The sequence below is a fragment of the Heterocephalus glaber genome, unplaced genomic scaffold, assembly GCF_053883595.1.
Source record: "Heterocephalus glaber isolate CG9 unplaced genomic scaffold, H.glaber_assembly_v1.0 deba00001497, whole genome shotgun sequence".
Classification (NCBI taxonomy): domain Eukaryota; kingdom Metazoa; phylum Chordata; class Mammalia; order Rodentia; family Bathyergidae; genus Heterocephalus; species Heterocephalus glaber.
This window is the reverse complement of record NW_028258320.1, coordinates 3,054,755-3,072,951: the sequence shown is the minus strand read 5'-3', so window position 1 is coordinate 3,072,951 and position 18,197 is coordinate 3,054,755. Positions and strand designations below refer to the sequence as shown.

General features: G+C 46.8%; 1 protein-coding gene across 7 annotated transcripts in view; it reads left to right on the top strand.

The window, feature by feature from the left end:
• Kif6 (kinesin family member 6) overlaps positions 1 to 18,197 on the top strand; it is a 319,165-nt gene that overhangs the window by 248,336 nt on the left and 52,632 nt on the right. For all 7 annotated transcript variants that reach the window (XM_087184484.1, XM_087184482.1, XM_087184483.1 and 4 more), the window contains one exon: positions 6,070 to 6,125. In XM_087184484.1, coding sequence (XP_087040610.1) covers positions 6,070 to 6,125 — 56 coding nt within the window. The remainder of the gene's footprint in view (positions 1 to 6,069; positions 6,126 to 18,197) is intronic.

Genomic DNA, 18,197 nt, shown 5'->3' with positions numbered 1-18,197 from the left:
CTTTAATACCCATCATTAAAACACTACTGGGGACCCAGGAGGGAGAGAGTGTAACCCAGAACCTACCCTTTCCCTAGGCTTGGCGCTTTTGTTTGCAGTCATGGAGATTCTTCAGTTATTAGCTGTTACCAACGCATAGATGCCTATAGCAGGTATTGAAAGCGTTTCCTGTAAAGACAGCTACACATGTCAAAAGCAGGCCCAGATGCTCACAGGGGTGACCGTGTGCCACCCTTAGAATGTTCATCCAGTCACCCTGTCCTCTTCCATACATTCGTCCCAGTCCCCCCAGTGACAGGGAGGGCCCGTGTGGACATCTATCTGCTGGTGGACCACAGGGATTGGGCTCAGCGTGGCCTTCAGTTACTGTTTCTCCTCTGCCAGAAGTGTCCATTTCCTCAGCATCCACGCCCCACAAAGTGCATGAAAGAAGGACTGGGACTCGTTGCCCCTCCCAAAAGCTTCTCTAGCGCCTAGCAGGTGGGTTCTAATCCCAAAGGCAGGGGTTATCAGCCCATCCACTCCCTCAGGTGACTGACTTAGAGCTGCAGGTAGGGACTCTGAGTGGCCTGCCCTCCCCATGATTCTCAATAGAAGGCTTCTCTCTCCTCCCCACCCCCCCAGTCCTTGGCTCCACATGCATCTCTGAGCTCTGGCTCCTGTGAGGATCTTGTGCTGCCTGCCTGAGACATTGGCATATTAATAGGATGTTTGCCCTTTGAGGACCTCGAGCCAGTGAGCCAACTCTTAAGCAGGAGTTTTCAGTAGAGGACAATAGCAACTGACAATGCCTACATTTTGCAGGCCTGACTCCTCCGCATAGTCTGTAGTAATATCAAGAGAAGCTGGTGCCCCCATGCTTAGCAAATATCAGTGCCCAGGCGATGCACAGCTGAATTTCTTTTGTTCAAACCCTTCTCACAAACTGAGTCCCTCAGACCCAGAGCCCCATTAAATAACAAAAGAAAAAATGAATGGGGAGATTAACTGCAATTGGAAATAAGGTGTTGCTGACATGCACAAAATCAGGAAAAGCAACCTCACTCAGGCTCTTCCCACATAGAACAGAGCAGCAATCTGAAACCAACAGGAAAACTAGACCAAGGGTGTAGCAAAGTCTTGGGCACCATCTGGAAATAACACGCATGGCAAAAAGGAGATCCCTGGCTCCTGTGAGACCTCAGTTCTAGCATGTACTATTTTCCTTCTTTTTTTTTGTATTCACACCTTGTCTGCTGCACTAGAATTATAAACTCGTAGCAGAGATTAGATTAGAATCTTCTCAGCCTCCCCACAGTTTTAAAAACCATGCCGGACACAGAAATAGTAGGCGGAAAACTATTTCGTTTGAGAATGATTGTTTGAAATTGACTTTGAGGACTGTTAGCAGCCAAGAAAACTGCTTGGGCAAACTTACAGCTTCCTAGAAGCAGGAGAATGGGTCTGGGGAGGAGCCGCCTACAGGAGACGAGAGTGTGTGGCCATTTAGGGGGCAAAACCGAAAAGGGTTGTGGGAATTTAAACAGTACAAGGGAAACAAAAGGCGAACCTTTCCCACAGTGAAATGGAAGCAGCCAAGGTGCCATGTAAGGTATACAGAGGAAGGAAATGACCCGGGGAAGGAGATACAGGCCCGTGCTTCTGCTTCCCTCTCTGATGCAGAAGAATGTTGAATGTTCACTCTACAAAAAACATCAATATATTGAGTGCCTCACTCCAGAGAAGAAGACTAGAAAAGGCACCACAGAAGCCCCTGACCCTGAACCAACACTGACCCGGCCCACTGACCTAAAGAAACACTTTCCCCCAGCATGACAGGACCCATGAGCACAGAGGCTCCTGGGGACCCCGAGGCTCAGGACCAGCAGCAGCTCTGTTAGGCCCCTGGTGAGAGCAGCCGCTGCCCTGTTCCCATGAACAGTGTGTGGTTCTAACAGCCCTGGGCAGATCACGGTGCCCTGGCCCTCAGCTGCTTGCCCGGGGATGCCTGGCTCTTGCCAAGGACAGGATGAGCTGGTCTCAAAGTTACATGTGATTCTACCTCAGTTTCCCCATTCTTTCCCCTCCCTCTGAATTTGGGAAAGTTGGAGCTGTGGCAAGTGTCCTTAACCACTGCCTCCAGGGATCTGTCCTAACCCTTTTGCCTGCCAAGAGGATAATCCTCATCCCCTACGGTCAGCTTGCAGCTCCTGGCATCACTCACCACACCCCCACAGCGTTGGCAGCAGTCAGCATTCACACACACAAGGCACCTGCGCATGTGCATGCTTTCGACAGCCGCCCAGCCTCGCCCTGATCTTGGAAACCAGGAGCCTGGACGCAGCTGCTGCGAGGCAGAGTGGCACAGGGTCAGAGCCTTGCCTTGCCCTGGTTGCCTGGGTGCACCAGGCAGCCTACCTGCTTTCATTCCACAAATACTTGTGGACCCTTCCTCAGCACAAGCCCATGCTCTGTGCTCCAGGGAGGTAAGAGTGAATTAAGCACACGAGGTCACCGTCTGCCCAGAGCTTACCATGTTGAAAGGGCATCAGAGGAGTCACCAAGTGCTTCCCACACCGCACACCCTCTGCCCCTGAAGGGGTCAGGAGCCCGTGGTGCAATGGGCACATCACCCGAGGCAGCCTGTTCAGTCCAGAAGAGCTATGCGAACACAGTGACGTCGCGGTGGAAACACAGAGGGGTTAGGTGGAAACGGGCTGGGCAGAAAGAGGCTCCGAGGCACAGCAAGGACTGTCAGATGACCGGAAGTGACACGTGGTGGAACTGAAGCAAGGCAGGCCAGCCTGGAAGGGTGGAGGTGACGGAAGAGCTGGAAGTCAGTGCCAACCAGAGCATGACGAGGTGGAGAGTGCATCACCCTGCCGAGGCATCTGGACCCTGTCGGAGGTCACAGGGAGCCCTGTGGAGCCCGGCAGAAGAGGAACGCAATGGGGCATTTGCACTGATGGGGCAGGCTGAGGCGTAGGGAGCAGCCTGCAGCCAGGAAGCATGGACCAGGAGCAGGAACAGGAGCGAAGCCAGGCGACACGCACTGGAGTGGTCTTGAGGGTGTAGAATGGCAGCGGCTCCAGGACTCCGTGAAGGGGCTGCGGGAGACAGGGCAAAGGAGACAGCGAAGGCTGTAGTGTGGGCCCCGGGAGCAGTGGGGCAGGTGGCAGAGGAACAGCAGGGTCGGGAGGCTCTTAGTCATCTGCAGGGCACACACCAGGCAGGTACAGTGGGTGAGGAGCCAAGGCAGGGCTGAGATGGAGACGCAGAGTGTTGGGAGAGGGCAGGGAAGACACCGGCGGCCAGGATGGGGAGCACAGGGCCTGGGCAAATGCCCAAGGGTTGCCAGCGTGCACGGACCAGGCTGTGGAAGACGTCTGCAGAGGAGCGTGAGGAGGAGCTGCATGGGAGAGCCAGTGTCACAGAGGCCAGTGGCAGCGTGGGCCCAGCGTCACCCGGGCTGGCTGAAGGACAGCCCGGCACTGTGATCCTCCCTTCCCAGGCCAGCCCTGGCCCTGCACCCTCCAGCTGAGCCACCCGGCTTGGCTTGCAGGGAGACTTGGGGTGTCCGGAAGGTGCAGTGAGCAGACAGGCCTGTGGTGGTCACCTTCATCCCACCGCTTCCGGTCTTCTCCTCTTCCTCCTCATCTCCCCTCCTCCCTCAACACTTTCCCTTTCCTCCCTCTTCCTTCGAGGCTGCGCCTCCCGGAGTTTGTCTGGATGACCAGGGCCCAGGACCACATGTGGGCGGGTGGCCTGGAGTGGTGAGAGCTCGCAGAGAGAAGGGAAAATGGTTTCGGGTATTCGGCACAGCCCTCAGACCACACTTCTCCGGTGGAAAGGCTCTTTATAGCTCTGGGCTGGAGGACTGCAGAGGAGGTATGGGAGCATCTTGTGGCTCCCCGCAGTTTCTGCCAGCTTTGGAGCAGGGCACTGACCGCAGTGCCAGGCCCCCAGACACATCTGAACACCGCCAAGCCTGCAGATGCCAGCCTGACCTCTTGGGGCTTCTTTGGGCATCTCTAAGGTGGAAATGACCCCTTCTGCACATAGTGCCTTCCCTCTTCTGTCCCCATCCAGTATTGGCATGCATTTCAATTTTGCAGTCTTGCTCTTATATTTTCCTTATTCCCAAGACTACAATTACAAGAGGATTCACTCATTGAGCAATGCATGACTACCAAATCCTATGAAATCCTAGGTACTGGGGACAGATAGCAGTGATGCGTCACAGTCCCTCCTTCAGAAGTAGAGTTGTTCTCTTCTCAGTGGCCTATACCAAGCCTCAGAGCACACCTGCCCAGCAGCCATGACCAGCGTGAGCCCATCGAGCCCAGCACAGTGACCTACACTTCCTGTGGCTGTTCAGTGAATGGAATTTGCACCACAGGGAGCCACAGTTATTTCTAGAAGGTGGCAGACCCCTACTGAGGAGAAGACCTGTGTAATCCACAGTAAGCCTAAACCAGACAGCCTGCAGGAGGGAGCCAGGGTGAAGTCCCAAGGAAGCTAACATGGAGAGAAAATTTAGTCCCTTTCCCTGGAAACTTCCTCTCTGCAGTCCCAAGCCAAGCAGACAGATTTGGAAAATAACAGTGACATAATTCACACTTCTTTCCACTGCGCACGGTGCAGCCATGGCAGACTGGCCACTGCCTATGTTGTCCCCTCCCTACTTCCTCCAACACTGTCCTGCACAGCTGGAATACTCACAGATAAAACAGTATGACAGCTGGAATCTGAGGGATCCAGCAAGATTTGGGACAGAGAGAAGAGGATGGGCACAGGAAGACGACTGCAGTAAAATTGGACAATAAGTGAAATGTGGTGGTGGCACATGAGAGTTCACCTTACTATTCTATGTTGTGTATATTTGGAAATTTCCAGGATAAAAAGTTTCCTAAAACCCCGATGCATCCACCAAACCCAGGTCAAACTCACCTTGCATGTAAAGCTTTCCTCACTATACCCAGCTTGTAGACAGGCCCCTTCCTTGTCAAGCTCTACTGGTGGCATGACTACTATTAGCCAAGACAGCAGAATGATTTTCTGTCACCATACATCATGTAATGTATACACGTGTATTACTACCACCATGTATCATGTTTCATAGGTTCATCATGTTTCATAGGTTTCATGGCAGAAAAGAGAAAAAGTGGAAAGCAACTCACATTTTGTAAGGACCTACTATGTGTTTTTGATACCCATATCCTGTACCGCTTTGCTAGTGCAAGGACAGTCTTCTTATGAGTGTCTCATAAACTTATGTTAGAAAATGCAGAGCACTGAACAGCAGCACAACCACCTTGTGGACTAGGATGTATCCATAGAAGAGTTTCTCATAGGAGAGTGAAGGACTTGGAATGCTAAGGAAAACAAAATAAATGAGGGCCAAAATTACCTCTGTAGTGTGACCTCACTCTATGAAAACTTGCTGGAAGAAAAGGCTGGATGGGTGTGTTTATCAAAATGTGCTTATTTCTGGGTAGGGGATTATTGAGAATTGCTTTTTTAAATGATATATTCAAAATCTGACTCGATAATTATATGTAAGGAGAGTCAGCAAGCTTTTTCTAAAAACCAGCCAGGGGGTGTTCTCAGCTTCATAGGCCATGGTGTCTCTTTGACATCCACACAACTCAGGCTGTGAGCACAAAAGCAGCCATAGAAGATACTGAGTGGATGTGGCTGCGCACCAACAAAACTTTATTTACAGAACAGGGGTCAGGCTAGATTTGTCTGCAACCAGTCACAGTTCACCAATCTCTGATACACTACTTTGTAATTAGGAAAAAATACTGTGTGGCTTTTGGCTGTAAGATCCTGGTACTGTGGTCGACAGATCACTCACAGACACCTTACCTACATGCCTTGTTCTGCCGCCCTTGCATGAAAACACGAGAGAAATCAAACATCATAAATTAGAGAATATGAGATGAACATCCTATGCTGGAATGGCTAAAGTTCCATAAAGTTTGATAGTATTTTAAAGACTTCTGAGAAATCTATTTTTAGGACATAATGTGTGATGAACAGAAAAAGGAAATTTTTCTTTTTTGTCTCCCCCCGCCTCCCTTCCAGATTTTCTGAAGCAAAAGCCCTGGGAGAAAGTATAAATGAAGCAAGAAGGAAAATCGGTAAGCAAATGCAGCTCTCTGAGCCTCTTTTACAAGCCATTTTCCTGGTGCCTGCAAAATAGCCATGGAGCCTGTTTTCAGGAAGGTCTTTGCCAGGGAAGCTGCTTTGAGCACACGGAAGAGTGTCTTCCCTCTCACAGCCCATCAGGAAAAGCGCTTTCTCTTGTCTAGAACGCGAATCTTTCACCCTCATGCCCGGGTCCTAGCAACCCAGTGAAAGTTCTGCTTCTCCCTGGTTCTTTCAACAGCAGCCCAAGGTGCCACCACGTGGGGCTCCAGTGACCTCATGCATATTTGCAAGCGCTGCGAAGTACTTTCACAGCCTGCCAAGTTCATGCTTAGCGTTTCTGACACAGGTGTGCATTTTTAGCCCCATTCATAAAGCCAATGGAGAATGAGGGGCAAATATGAGCCAATGTGTCGGGCTGGGGGGACCCAGGCTGCCAGGTAGGAGCCCCACTTAGGGGAGCAGGCCTGGAAAGACGAGGGTGAGGCAAGAGAGAGACTCATTGCATGAGTCTCAGACCTGTTCCGCTGATAGAGAAGCATCAGAGACCCATGACCCGGGGTCAGGGCAGCTGCACAGCGAGGATCCCTGTGCCTTCACCTCTCCACTCAGGAAGCTGCTTCCCCCACCTCAATCCCCCTCACTCCACAAATGACCGCATGGAAGTAGCTGTGAGTGTCCCCTTTGACTTCTCCTACAGAATGTACAAAATCAGGATAGCCTTGGAGCTTCTAGGCTGGGGAGTCAAGAGCCCACCCTGTACCCAAGCCACACCCACTGACCACACAGAAAATCCCTGCTTCGTGGAGATCCTTACTCTAAGGTCCTAGATAGCCTAGATCAGCAGTGGCAAACCTATGGCACATGTGCCACAGAGAGCTGTTTGTATCATTGGAAGCTGTAAAAGGTTCACCATCACTGCCCTAGATTTCCACACACGCCCCTCACCGATACTCAGCACTGTCTTCAATGATGAATGTAAGGGGCATACACAGCAGAACCTGCAGTGCACACCCGAGGACACCATGCATTCTCTCGTTGCACCACAGAGTGGCGGTCTTTGTAAAATATCTTTTATGCTCATCATTAGTTCAGAATTATGGTAGCTATTAGACTTATCATTAGATCTTATTTAATGCATTTATAGAAAGTTCATAGATCTTTTTATCAGAAAAAGTTTTTAAATTTTTATAAATTTTATAAAATAGTTTAAATTTTTATAACTATTAGGTTATCATTGGTTTCTCTTTAAGATCTGTGTGGTTCATTATTATTATTATTATTATTATTATTACTATTACTATTATAACTTATTATTCTGAGGAAGCGTCCATAGCTTCTTCAGACTTGCAGAAGATCCTTGGACTAAAAACAACAAAAAGATTGCAATCTCATTCTTGGCCTGATTCTCAGAATCCCAAAAATAGCATGTGGACTACTGAGGTTAGAAGATTGTGTGTGTTTCTGGAGGTAATATGCATAGCTTCTCCAATTCTCTAAGGGGTCAGTGATCCAAACCAGTAAGGAAAATGATTCTAGGCTGATGCCCTCCACACGCCAGGGCTTCAGGCAGAAAGGCAGACACTTTGCTGAGGGCATCCTGTCCCCCAGCCCTGGACAGCAGTGCAGCGGTGTCCTATCTGGCATGGGCCACCAGGAGGAGGGAGGAAAAGGCCAAAGGGAGCAGATTTCGGTGGCTACAGGCCCATTTGTCAGTGCTGTCTGACCCTTTGGAGGAATAGGAGAGAAAGCCCTTTTATAAACTATTTCCTCTCCACGAACATAAAGACTTGCTCCTAAAAATGTCTAACTCTGTAAACCAAAATAAAACTGTCCCAACACCAGCAAAATGGACTAATGATGGAAGGTACCCATTCATTCCTTTTAGAGCTTTCAGTGATAACAAATAGCCCTCTGGGGCACACGTGCCATAGGTTTGCCACCACTGCCCTATACCATTGCTTAGTCTTTTCGCTCTGTGGTTGTTACCAGTGATGATGAATCCTCCATCATTTGGTGCAGTAACATATGCGGGTGAATCCCACTTGACATATTTTCAAGGTTGGGCAAATCAGAGGTTGTGTCCTGCCAGGAGCCAGGGGCCAAGGGAGTGGGGACTTATGTGACCTCCCCAGGGAGGATTTTGTTTTCCACACACAAAGGGTCCAGATATGTGAGCAGAAGCCCTGGGCAAGTAAACCTTGGTTTTGCAGAAAATAACAAGTAGAGTTCACACCAACTTTGAGATCCAAGCTTCTGTTGCTACTAGGCAAGTGGCGAGATCAGTGCTATTAATGAAGGCACTGCACTCTTTCATTCCAATATACCCACATTGTTGGCTCTGACTTATCTCTGGGCCTCCACCCTTCTAGCTGTGTTCTTGATCCAATGGGACCCAGATGATTGGACCCCTGAGACTCAGCTGAAGACCTTAACTCCGACATGGTGTTTGTTATGACTTGTATCTAGATATCCCCCAAAAGCGTCCTGTGGTAATAAGTCATAGGTGGGGCTTTTCAGAGGTGGCTGAATCTAGAATGTGCGATCCTGGGACTGATTCATGGTTCGATGCTAGGATTAAAGGTGTGAGTGGTGGATAAAATATAAGAGACAGAAGGCTGCCGTCATCACTTGTTACTTCACTGCTTTGCTGCCTTCTGCCTGCCATAGACTATTTTTCCTCTGCAATGCCCCTCTACCATACCACTCTGCCTTGGAGCCAGCCAATTTTGAACTGAAACCTCTACAAACCATGAGCCAACTAAACCTTTCCTCCTTTAACATTGGGTGTCAAGTATTTTGTCTCAGCAACAAGAGAAAAGTAACTAAGACAGTGCTTGACCCCAATGGGGAACCCATCACAGCATCTCAAACAGCAGGTGAAGACTGAGGCAGGCTAAGATAGAATTGTATACAGATGTAAAATTTCCAAAGCAACCTAGAAGGAAACTGGCTTTGGGAAAATCATGACATGAGTGCGTGCACTTTTCCTAGGGACAAATCAAATCGAGTGGAATCTGCCATCCTTGAGGAGTCCTTTGGGGGACTGGGAGGTGGGAGCCCACAGCACAGATGCACATGATGTACCCGGGACAGTTGCTCAGCACCACTCCCGCCCATGCCACATCTGGCCTCAGTACCTGCAGGCCGGCTTTCAATGCTGGGTAATGAACTTGTAATTCGCCTTGCAGAGAGGAAACCAGAGCTTTGTTGGTGAATTACAGCTCAACCAACCCACACGTTTAAAGTTCAAGCTGCCTCTGTCTCCTTAGGCAGTTTGGTTTTTCTCTGCCATTGTGACCTAGAGCTGCCTCTTGATCCCCAGAGATGCTCATTTTGGCAGTGGCCATGTAACATCTCTTTTTCACATGGTGTAACCAGTTAGCCATGACTTCCATGCTATTTGCTTTGCTTTTAAGAAGGCAGGGCAACGAGGTAGATCAACTGTCACCATAAACTCCTCTTTGTCCTTCTCCATAAACACTTGTACCAGTCATAATGTTGAATGAGTGGAAGTCAGAAATGGAAGAAGGAGCCAATTTAGAATCTCTCTGAAAAATAACAGAGTCCTTGTCTCTATAGGAGAGCCACTGCCATTGTATTGACCTTTTCCATACCTAAGAGCAACAGGCTGCTTTGGGTCATGTAGGCTATATTTTGGACATGTTCCTGTACACCCCACTTCCATCCATTCATTCTCTTAAAATGCACCGAGCTCAAACTGTGGGAAGAGTGGGCTGCTGCAGAGGCCAACTCACCAAGCAGGCATCTTTCCCTGGTTAGAATTCTGGCCTCAGTCTCCCCACATCAGACTCCTGCACTGGTGGCATTGTCTTTACAGTGAATGGCTGTTCTCTTGCACCTGGCCCATGCCTAATCCAGGCCAGGAACCAGCTGCTTTGGAGGCAGGGGAAAGAGCCAGACAGACACTCCTGGCCCCTCTTAATCTCCCTGCATGAAAACTGACATCACAGCAGGCTCCATAGAAGGGCTTCACTTGTAAGCCGCTTGGTAGCCAGTTTGAACCATAGAGAACATCAGAGAAGGAGCTGTTAATGAGAAGAGAAGAAAAAAGTAAACACTCGAAAAGCCAGCAGTGAAATGTTACGGAAATTTCCTTTCCTACTTTAAATTCAAAGAAGGGCTCCAAGCTGTTGTTGAACCATGCCTTCTTTAAATGTTTCCCTCACGCATTTGGGATCTGGGAAATCATATCTCAGATCTGAATCTCCATCAGGAGAACAAATAGGATGATTTCTGCTTATGTTCAGTTTGGTGTGTGTTCTGTACTTAGTCTCTGTTGCAGATTTAATTATGGATCTACCTCCTGCACACTGGCTTCAGAGTAAAGACAATGTCCGGCTCATTTTGCTAGATTATCATGACCCCTTTTGTTACTGTTTATTGCCAGCTCCAGGTAACAAGGACAGTAATAATAAGAGCAGCCTCCACCATCAATTGAGCTCTTGCTCCTGGGAGGCTGAGAACTTGATCCACATGATCTCATTTGGTCCCCACATGGAGGGACAGGACCTTTAAGCTGGGTACTGGCTGAACATCCCTAATGCAAAAATCTGAAATCCAAACTGTTCTGAAATCTGAAATGGTTTGAGTCCCAGGCGGTGAATTTTGGACTTTCAGATGAGGGATGTCAAACCATTGACGTCTATGAAATATTCCAAATACTGAAACCCTTCCAATCCCCAGCATGCAGACAGGGAATCTTAACCTGTGTTACCATATGTTGTAGATTCCATCATGCACAGTTTTTATCCTCTTCACACCTGTGCTATCAGGATGCATTTAACTGTCATTTGGCCATTTTTTCATGTTTTAAAAGCTTCTGAAATGAGGGTTGCTTTTATGGGTGAGGTAGCCTTAGGTTCTATGAAATGGTATTTTCATTATTTCACAGATGTTTTTAAAAACTGGAGTTTCAGTAAAGTGGCCTAGTAAGTGGTCAAGCTAGAATTAAAATTGATTTCTGTCCAACCCCCAAACTTTTAAATACTAGATGGCATCTCCGCCAATTCAAATTTACTTGATTTTGGCATTTTTCTCCTTAAATTTATATTTTCACTAAGTAATGACTCAGTTTTCCCAAACCTTTGGCCTCTACCCTATGTGTATGCCCAACCAAAGCCTCAAACTAGACCCTAGCTCTCAGCATAAGCCAAGAAAATTAAGAGCCTTTGTGACATGATTAATGATAGGTAGCCTTTGGCACAGGGTAATGAGTTGTGGGAGCAAATGGGTCTGACCCCCAGCCTGCTCCGTTCCCCAGTCAACCAACCTCAACCTGGGTTGCATCTACCCATAGGAAGGCATGTGTCTTAGTTACTTTTCTGGTTGCTGGGACAAAATACCCAACATTCACAATTTAAAGGAGGAAAGGTTTATTTCAGCTCACAGTTAGTAGAGGTTTAGTCCATAGTCATCTGGCTCCAAGGTAGGGTGGCATGGCAGAGGGACATGGCAGAGAAGAAACAGTCCATGGCATGTTGGAAGGAAAACCTGCCTTCCTTCTCTCCCTTTGTATTCCATCCAAGCTATGAGCCCACTGCTGGTTGCCACTCACAACCAGGGTGGGGCCGCCACTATCCACACCCAGAACTATACTAAACCAACTTAGTTATTACACACCCTTAATCACACACCCATGATCCAGCCACCTCCCAAAAACCCCACCAATGAGCACAAGAGGCTTTGAGGGGACATCTAGTCACACAGATGTCCATAACAGCCTGCCTTTTTCTATTTCACCAAAGATATCATATGGGCTAACATGAGCCCTCCTGGGATGCAGTGGCCAATGAGGCCTTCAACTATCTCTTTCGATGGTCTGGAGAGCAGAATCAAAGGGTAGTATCTCCCGGCTCTGTATAGTTCCAACTGAGAGGTTTACTGGTGCTTTAGAAAACATGAGAGAATTCAGAGCATGAGCTTAAATGAGGTTTAGTAAGAATCAATAGAATGAAACATTTATGCCTAAGTACAACACAGACCAGATATCCTGATCAAGGACAAGCATAGATGTAATCAGAGACCAGAAAATATTTCCGTAAAGTAAAGCAGTGCTGTATCTCAGAAGTAAGAGATGTAAAAGCCAAGACATCAGCTTTTCCCTCTGCACAGCCTTCCATGCCTGCATTGCATTGCATTTCCTCTGTAACCCCAGGAAGAGAGATGTTTCAGGGAAAAACAGCTGAAGTCATGACTAAGAAGTTACAGAATGGGCCAAGTGTGGTAGTGGTGCACACCTGTGACCCCAGCTATTCAGGAGGATGAGGCAGGAGGATCCCAAACTTCACACCAGCTTGGGCAACTTAGTGAGGCCTTATCTCAAGATAAAATGAAAGAGGGCTGGGGATGTTGCTCAGTGGCAGAGCACTGGCCTAAAATGCCTGAGGCTCTGGGTTCAATCCACAGTGCTACCAAAGAAATAAGCAATTACAAAGCAGATTTTTGTTTTATTGTTTCACCACGTATTTATTTTAAGTAACAAGCCCTACTTATGCACGAGTACTTAATTTGATTTTTGTAATTACATCTATCAGAAGTTTTGATTAATTTGCACCCAATTTGCATTGGCCAGGATATTTAATTGTAAACATAAAAGGAAATTTATTGTTTCATGTAACTCAGGAGTTTAATACTGCTGGCCTCAAATGTATATTCCTATCCCTCTCTCCCTATCTTCCCCTTTTCTCCCTTCTCTCCTCTCCTCTCCCTTTCTATCTCTGTTCTGCTTGACTAAGTTGTCTGATGGCCTCTCCCGTCTAGTGCCTCTGCAGGTTCCAAGTGTACATGGTCTGTGGAATTCATAATTCTGCTAAAAGTCACCTTTCCCAAAAACAACACTGGCAAAAGCCCCTGGAGGGTAGGAGGATCCCCCTGGCTGAAATCATGAACCCTCACTCTGCACCATCCCTGCCTCTAGGGAGTGAACCACTCCAATGCACTGGTCTAGGCCATGTGCCCACTTCTTGGTTGACACCTTGCCCGTCTGCACCACATCCATAGAGTGAGGCTCACGAGAAAGCAGGAGGTCACTTTCTCCAAAGAGGCATGCATAAATCACAATCACTGCAAACCTTATAGAAATGTATCAATGCCCTGGAACAAGAGGTGTCCCTAAAGGAACGGATAGTAGTTCTTATCAGAAAAGATAAGCGACTTATACATTGGGGCGGGTGGAGAGAAGAAAGCCATGAATGGGAATTTAAAAACTAGCTGTAGGTACAGCCGCTTCTGCTATAATGGAATAACTGCAAAATGACACATTACCACACAGCAGGGATTCCAGGAAAACAAAGATTGGGGAAGACCTCTCAAAACCCATGCTACTCTCCAGCTAGACCTCTTAAGAAAACTACTACCTATCCAGAAAAGATTTTATGAACAAAACCTCAGTAGCACGGGAACTAGCACAAAGAATCAACCACTGGGATCTCATCTTATTAAAAAGCTTCTGCACTGCAAGAGAAACCACCAACAGAGCTAAGAGACAGCCTACAATGTGGGAAAAAATTTTTATCAGTTGTTCCTCAGCCAAAAGACTACTATCTAGAATATATAAAGAACTTAAAAAAACAGACCCCCAAAATATAAAGACACAATCCAAAAATGGGCATCTGAAAATGAACAGACATTTCTCAGGTAAAGAAGTAAAAGCACAAATAAATATATGAAAAAATGTTCAACATCACTGGTCATTCGAGAGATGCAGATAAAAAAAAAAAAACAGAGATTCCACCACACCCTAGAAAGAATGGCTGCTATCAAGAAATCAACCAATAACAAATGCTGGCAGGGCTGTGGGGAAAAAGGAACGCTGCTCCACTGCTGGTGGGAGTGTAGACTGGTGCAACCACTGTGGAAATCAGTATGGAGATACGTCAAAGAACTAGGACTGGAAGTCCCATTTGACCCAGCTATTCCCCTGCTGGGGATCTTCCCCAAAGAATTAAAAGAATCATACCACATTGATATATGTGCACCCATGTTTATAGCTGCACAGTTTGTAATAGCGAAAACTTGGAAACAGCCCAAGTGCCCACCAAATGGAGACTGGATAAAGAAGATGTGGTTTTTTTTATAAAATGGAGTACTACTTAGCCATAAAAAACAAGAAATTAGAGACATTTATTGCTAAATGGATGCACATCGAGGCCATACTCAAGTGAAATAAATAGGACACACGTGTGTAAATACCAAATTGTTTCTCTGGTGTGAAAAACTAAAAGTGTAAATAAAGATCAAAATGTATAATAGATAATGTGAAATAGGAAGAAAAGGTCTAAAGGAGTAGGGGAAGTGGGAGGGGTAGGGGAAAGGCAAGAAGGGAAAAGAAAAAAATATGAGAAAAGGAAAAAATGGAAACAAAGTCATTGTAAATAGGGAAGGCTGGAGGGGGTGAAGGGAGGGCAGAGGAATGGGGAAAAAATACAGGATACATCATGTGAAGATACAAGATCCCAATGATGAATGTAACTGTATTATATACCTAAAATGCACCAATAAACTTAATGAAAAAAAAATGACCTTCCTATCCTAAGAACAATAACGACTTAAGAAGACATTATCAGATGCCTAACACATAAGGAAACACTATAGAAAATATCTGATTTTTACTTTCCAAAAGGAGAATGCTATAAGAGAAGAAGGAATAAGAAGGATCGAGGCTGCTGATTTTTGGAGACATAAACAACAGCAGGAAAGTGGGGAGGATGGGCATAATCGGCATCTCTAAGGGTGACATCCGGCCACCTGGGTCCCGAAAAGGAGTGTTCCAGGAGTATTCTCAAAGGAAGGTCAGGGCCAGGGATTTAGCTCTGTGGTTCTGCCACCTGCTGCGCAAGTGCAAGGACCCAAGTTCAATCCCCGGTATCAAAAGAAAAAAAAAAGGAGGTCAGTCCTGCGCCAGTTCACTGTGCATTCAGCTCCCTTTCCCTAGTGATACAAAACTTGTAACCAACTGGGAAAAACTCCTGTATTTATTAATGAGCCCATGTGATGAGACTGACATCGTTTCCCTGTCTGCCAATTGCTTGTGAACTACTTCCGGTTAAAGAAATGTAGGTTTAGAAGAACTTACTGTATACTACGTGATGTTGTAGAAAGGACTGATATATTGTAATTCAGTGCTAAAGAGACTCAAGAAGGAAGAAATAATTTTTGGTCATGTGAAAGAACGTTTTGTCCAAAAGGTAATTAAATGGGTAGAGACCTTGGGAATATTAAAGAGTGGGATAGAAGAGCATCTTTCTGACAAGACTCACTATCTAGAGATAAAAAGAGCAAAAATGGCTCCTTAAGGCCCCTTCAGTAACAATGCTGCTGGTGTCACTGAAATTGCAGAATGCCCCACGGCAGGCAGTCATCTGACTGACAGCCCATACCAGTTTGACTGATGTCCTCATGAACCTGACTGAATGCTTCACTCTCATAGTTTGGAGATCAAACAAAAACACAATTTGATCCAAGCTGGAGGGCTGCAGGGTGCACCAGCTGACAAGAGGTAACACTGACAACTGTCACATAGAGGAGGAAGCAAGGAGTCAGTGGGGATGTCAGCAGATAAAGACAGATGGCTGCCTCCTAAGAGTCCTGACACTGCGATGTTACCTTAGGGACCAAACCATCGCGGGACCTGGCCTCTGCTGGACAGAAGTGGAAGGCTACCCAGGCCAGTCACGTTACCCAACCCACATAGGCAACTTATTAATTTACCCCGGCGGGTGTCCTTTTTTAGGGAGGAATTTAAATCACCCCCCTCTACAGTACCTCTTCCAGGGAACAAAGTAGTTATCGAAAGGCTGATAGACGGCTATCTCCCAGTACAAAGGGAATCTAAACAAAGAGGAGTAATAGTTCTGACCGGCAGGGGCTTGTGGACATGAGAACTCACAATTCACCCACTGCCCACAGGAACAAGCATCCCTGCATGAGTCCTAGCCTGTGGTCCAGGCTGTCTTGTCTGGACAGTGCTCACTCACCATTACCAGCGTGTCTCGTCTGCTCCTCAGGCCAACCTGCACAAAGGCCCTCAAGGATGAACCCCAAGTCACTTTGCGTGGTGTTTTGGGTCATAGAAACAATCACTTCTAGTTTGGCTTTTTGATTTTCAGGAAGCTGAGCTAGCTCAGGCTTAGGATGTGTGTGCAGTGATGACAGGAATCTCATCCAGACACAGTAATAAGATCAGGGCCCTCCAAGCCAGAAAGGGGCCCATCAGGAACCAGGGTGCTTGCAGCGTCACAGCTCCTCTCCCCAGTGCCCCCTCAGAGCCTCTTGCTCACTTGCTCTGGTCTGCCAGGACTGTCACAGCTTCAGTCTGCCTTGGCCTTAGCTATACCCAAAAATGTCCTTTATCATTCAGTCCCAAAGTGAATGAGCTAATTGTTTGCTTTTTTCTTAGCTCAAAGTCTAAGAAAGAGAAGCTGGCTGGCTGGACTTATGGTTTCTAGACCTTCAGGACAGTGTCCACTGCCAGGCCCAAGAAAGAGCTGGCTTGGGTTATAAACTGAGCTCTGGTTCAGACGGCTGTGGTCATCAAGGAAAAGAGGTTTTACGTAACAGAAAGTGGCCTCCAAGGCAGCAAAACATGTGACAAGGGAAGACTTTGCTTCTAAAAAGAGGATGGGTAGGAGTGTGGTTGATACCCGGTACCCTCTGTTTCAGCTCTCAGGGAGCTATGTGGAGATTTTTGCTAATTAACTCTTACAAGGTGACATTACTTTCTTGATTTCCAGGTTCTCTGAGAAGCACCTCCACCATTCCCTTGTTTTGCCAACAATAACAGTGACTAGTCTTTGTAAAATGCATTATAAATTACAGCATTTTTATTGTTTTTTAGATAGTCACATCTATTCATCTTGTCTTCTGTAACTTCCTTCATTGCTTTTGTACTTAGGAAGGATCATTGTAACAGTAATAACGATGGACTTTTTGTTACCAAGTATCTGCTTAATACTCTCCTAAATATTTTTGGAGGTTTTTTTTATATTATTCCGTTTTTCACATCCAACCCATTTAGGATTTATTGTGGAAATAGTATAATCTGAGGCTCTGAGCTGAGCCTTTTTCAAATGACCAATTTTCCTGACATCTATTTCAACGTAATGAAATGCCTTAAAATTTCTTACCCTCCTGGGAGAATCATTTCAGATTTTTAGAAGGCAGCTGATGCATTCTAATCTCATCACAGCAGTAATGTGCATCCTTGACATGATCATTTTCATTCTAGTATTTCAAAAATAACTTTGCTGGCAGACACTGTTACCTAGGTATCAGAATAACCCTGCAAGCAAGCGTCAGCTCTGTGTAAACCAGGCAGCTTGTGGATGCTGAGGGAACCCAGCATCTCTGTAAGTCTGTGGTCTCTCCAGGCACAGCACTCCTTTAAGGGAAAGTGACTGTCTTTAAGTACACGGTGCAAGCTGGGCTCAGCTCTCGATTTGCTTAGCAAGATAACTGGTGATGTGCTGTTTCGTTCCTCCAGAAGCAAAATGCATTTCATTGTCTCCAGTTCTACCACTGTAGCCTAATAGGAGTGGGTAGGGCTCTGTCAGGGAGGCTGAACAGGAATCTTGTAAATAGCAGAGGGTGTGCTGTGTCTTTGTCATCCACCCTGCAAACACTGGTCCATCTCCTGCTAAAACCCACTGTTGGCTTTGAGAACACACAGGCTCAGATAGCTCTCCTCCCACAGCAGCTACTCGACACAAGATGCAGATGGCTCCACACTGGCTCTGCTACTGACTTCCATTGGTAACACGATCCCTGAGCCAGGCCTACTCTTTATTTTAAGGTCTATATCATATCTTATTTAAGCCAGGCCAAAAATATACAGGTTACTCAGTACTTCTGTCAGGTAGAGTCTGTTATTGGACAGCATTTGAAAAGCAGAGGTGTTCCTGATCACATAGCTAAGCAGGCATCCACAGGGCAGAAGCCTAGCTGGGAGTTTACATGAGGAAATAGTAGCAAGAGGCCCCCAGTGGGTGGCCGGTGGCAGGACAGCCAAGAGTGCTGTGGGGACTTCCCAAAGCTTGGGGTCAACA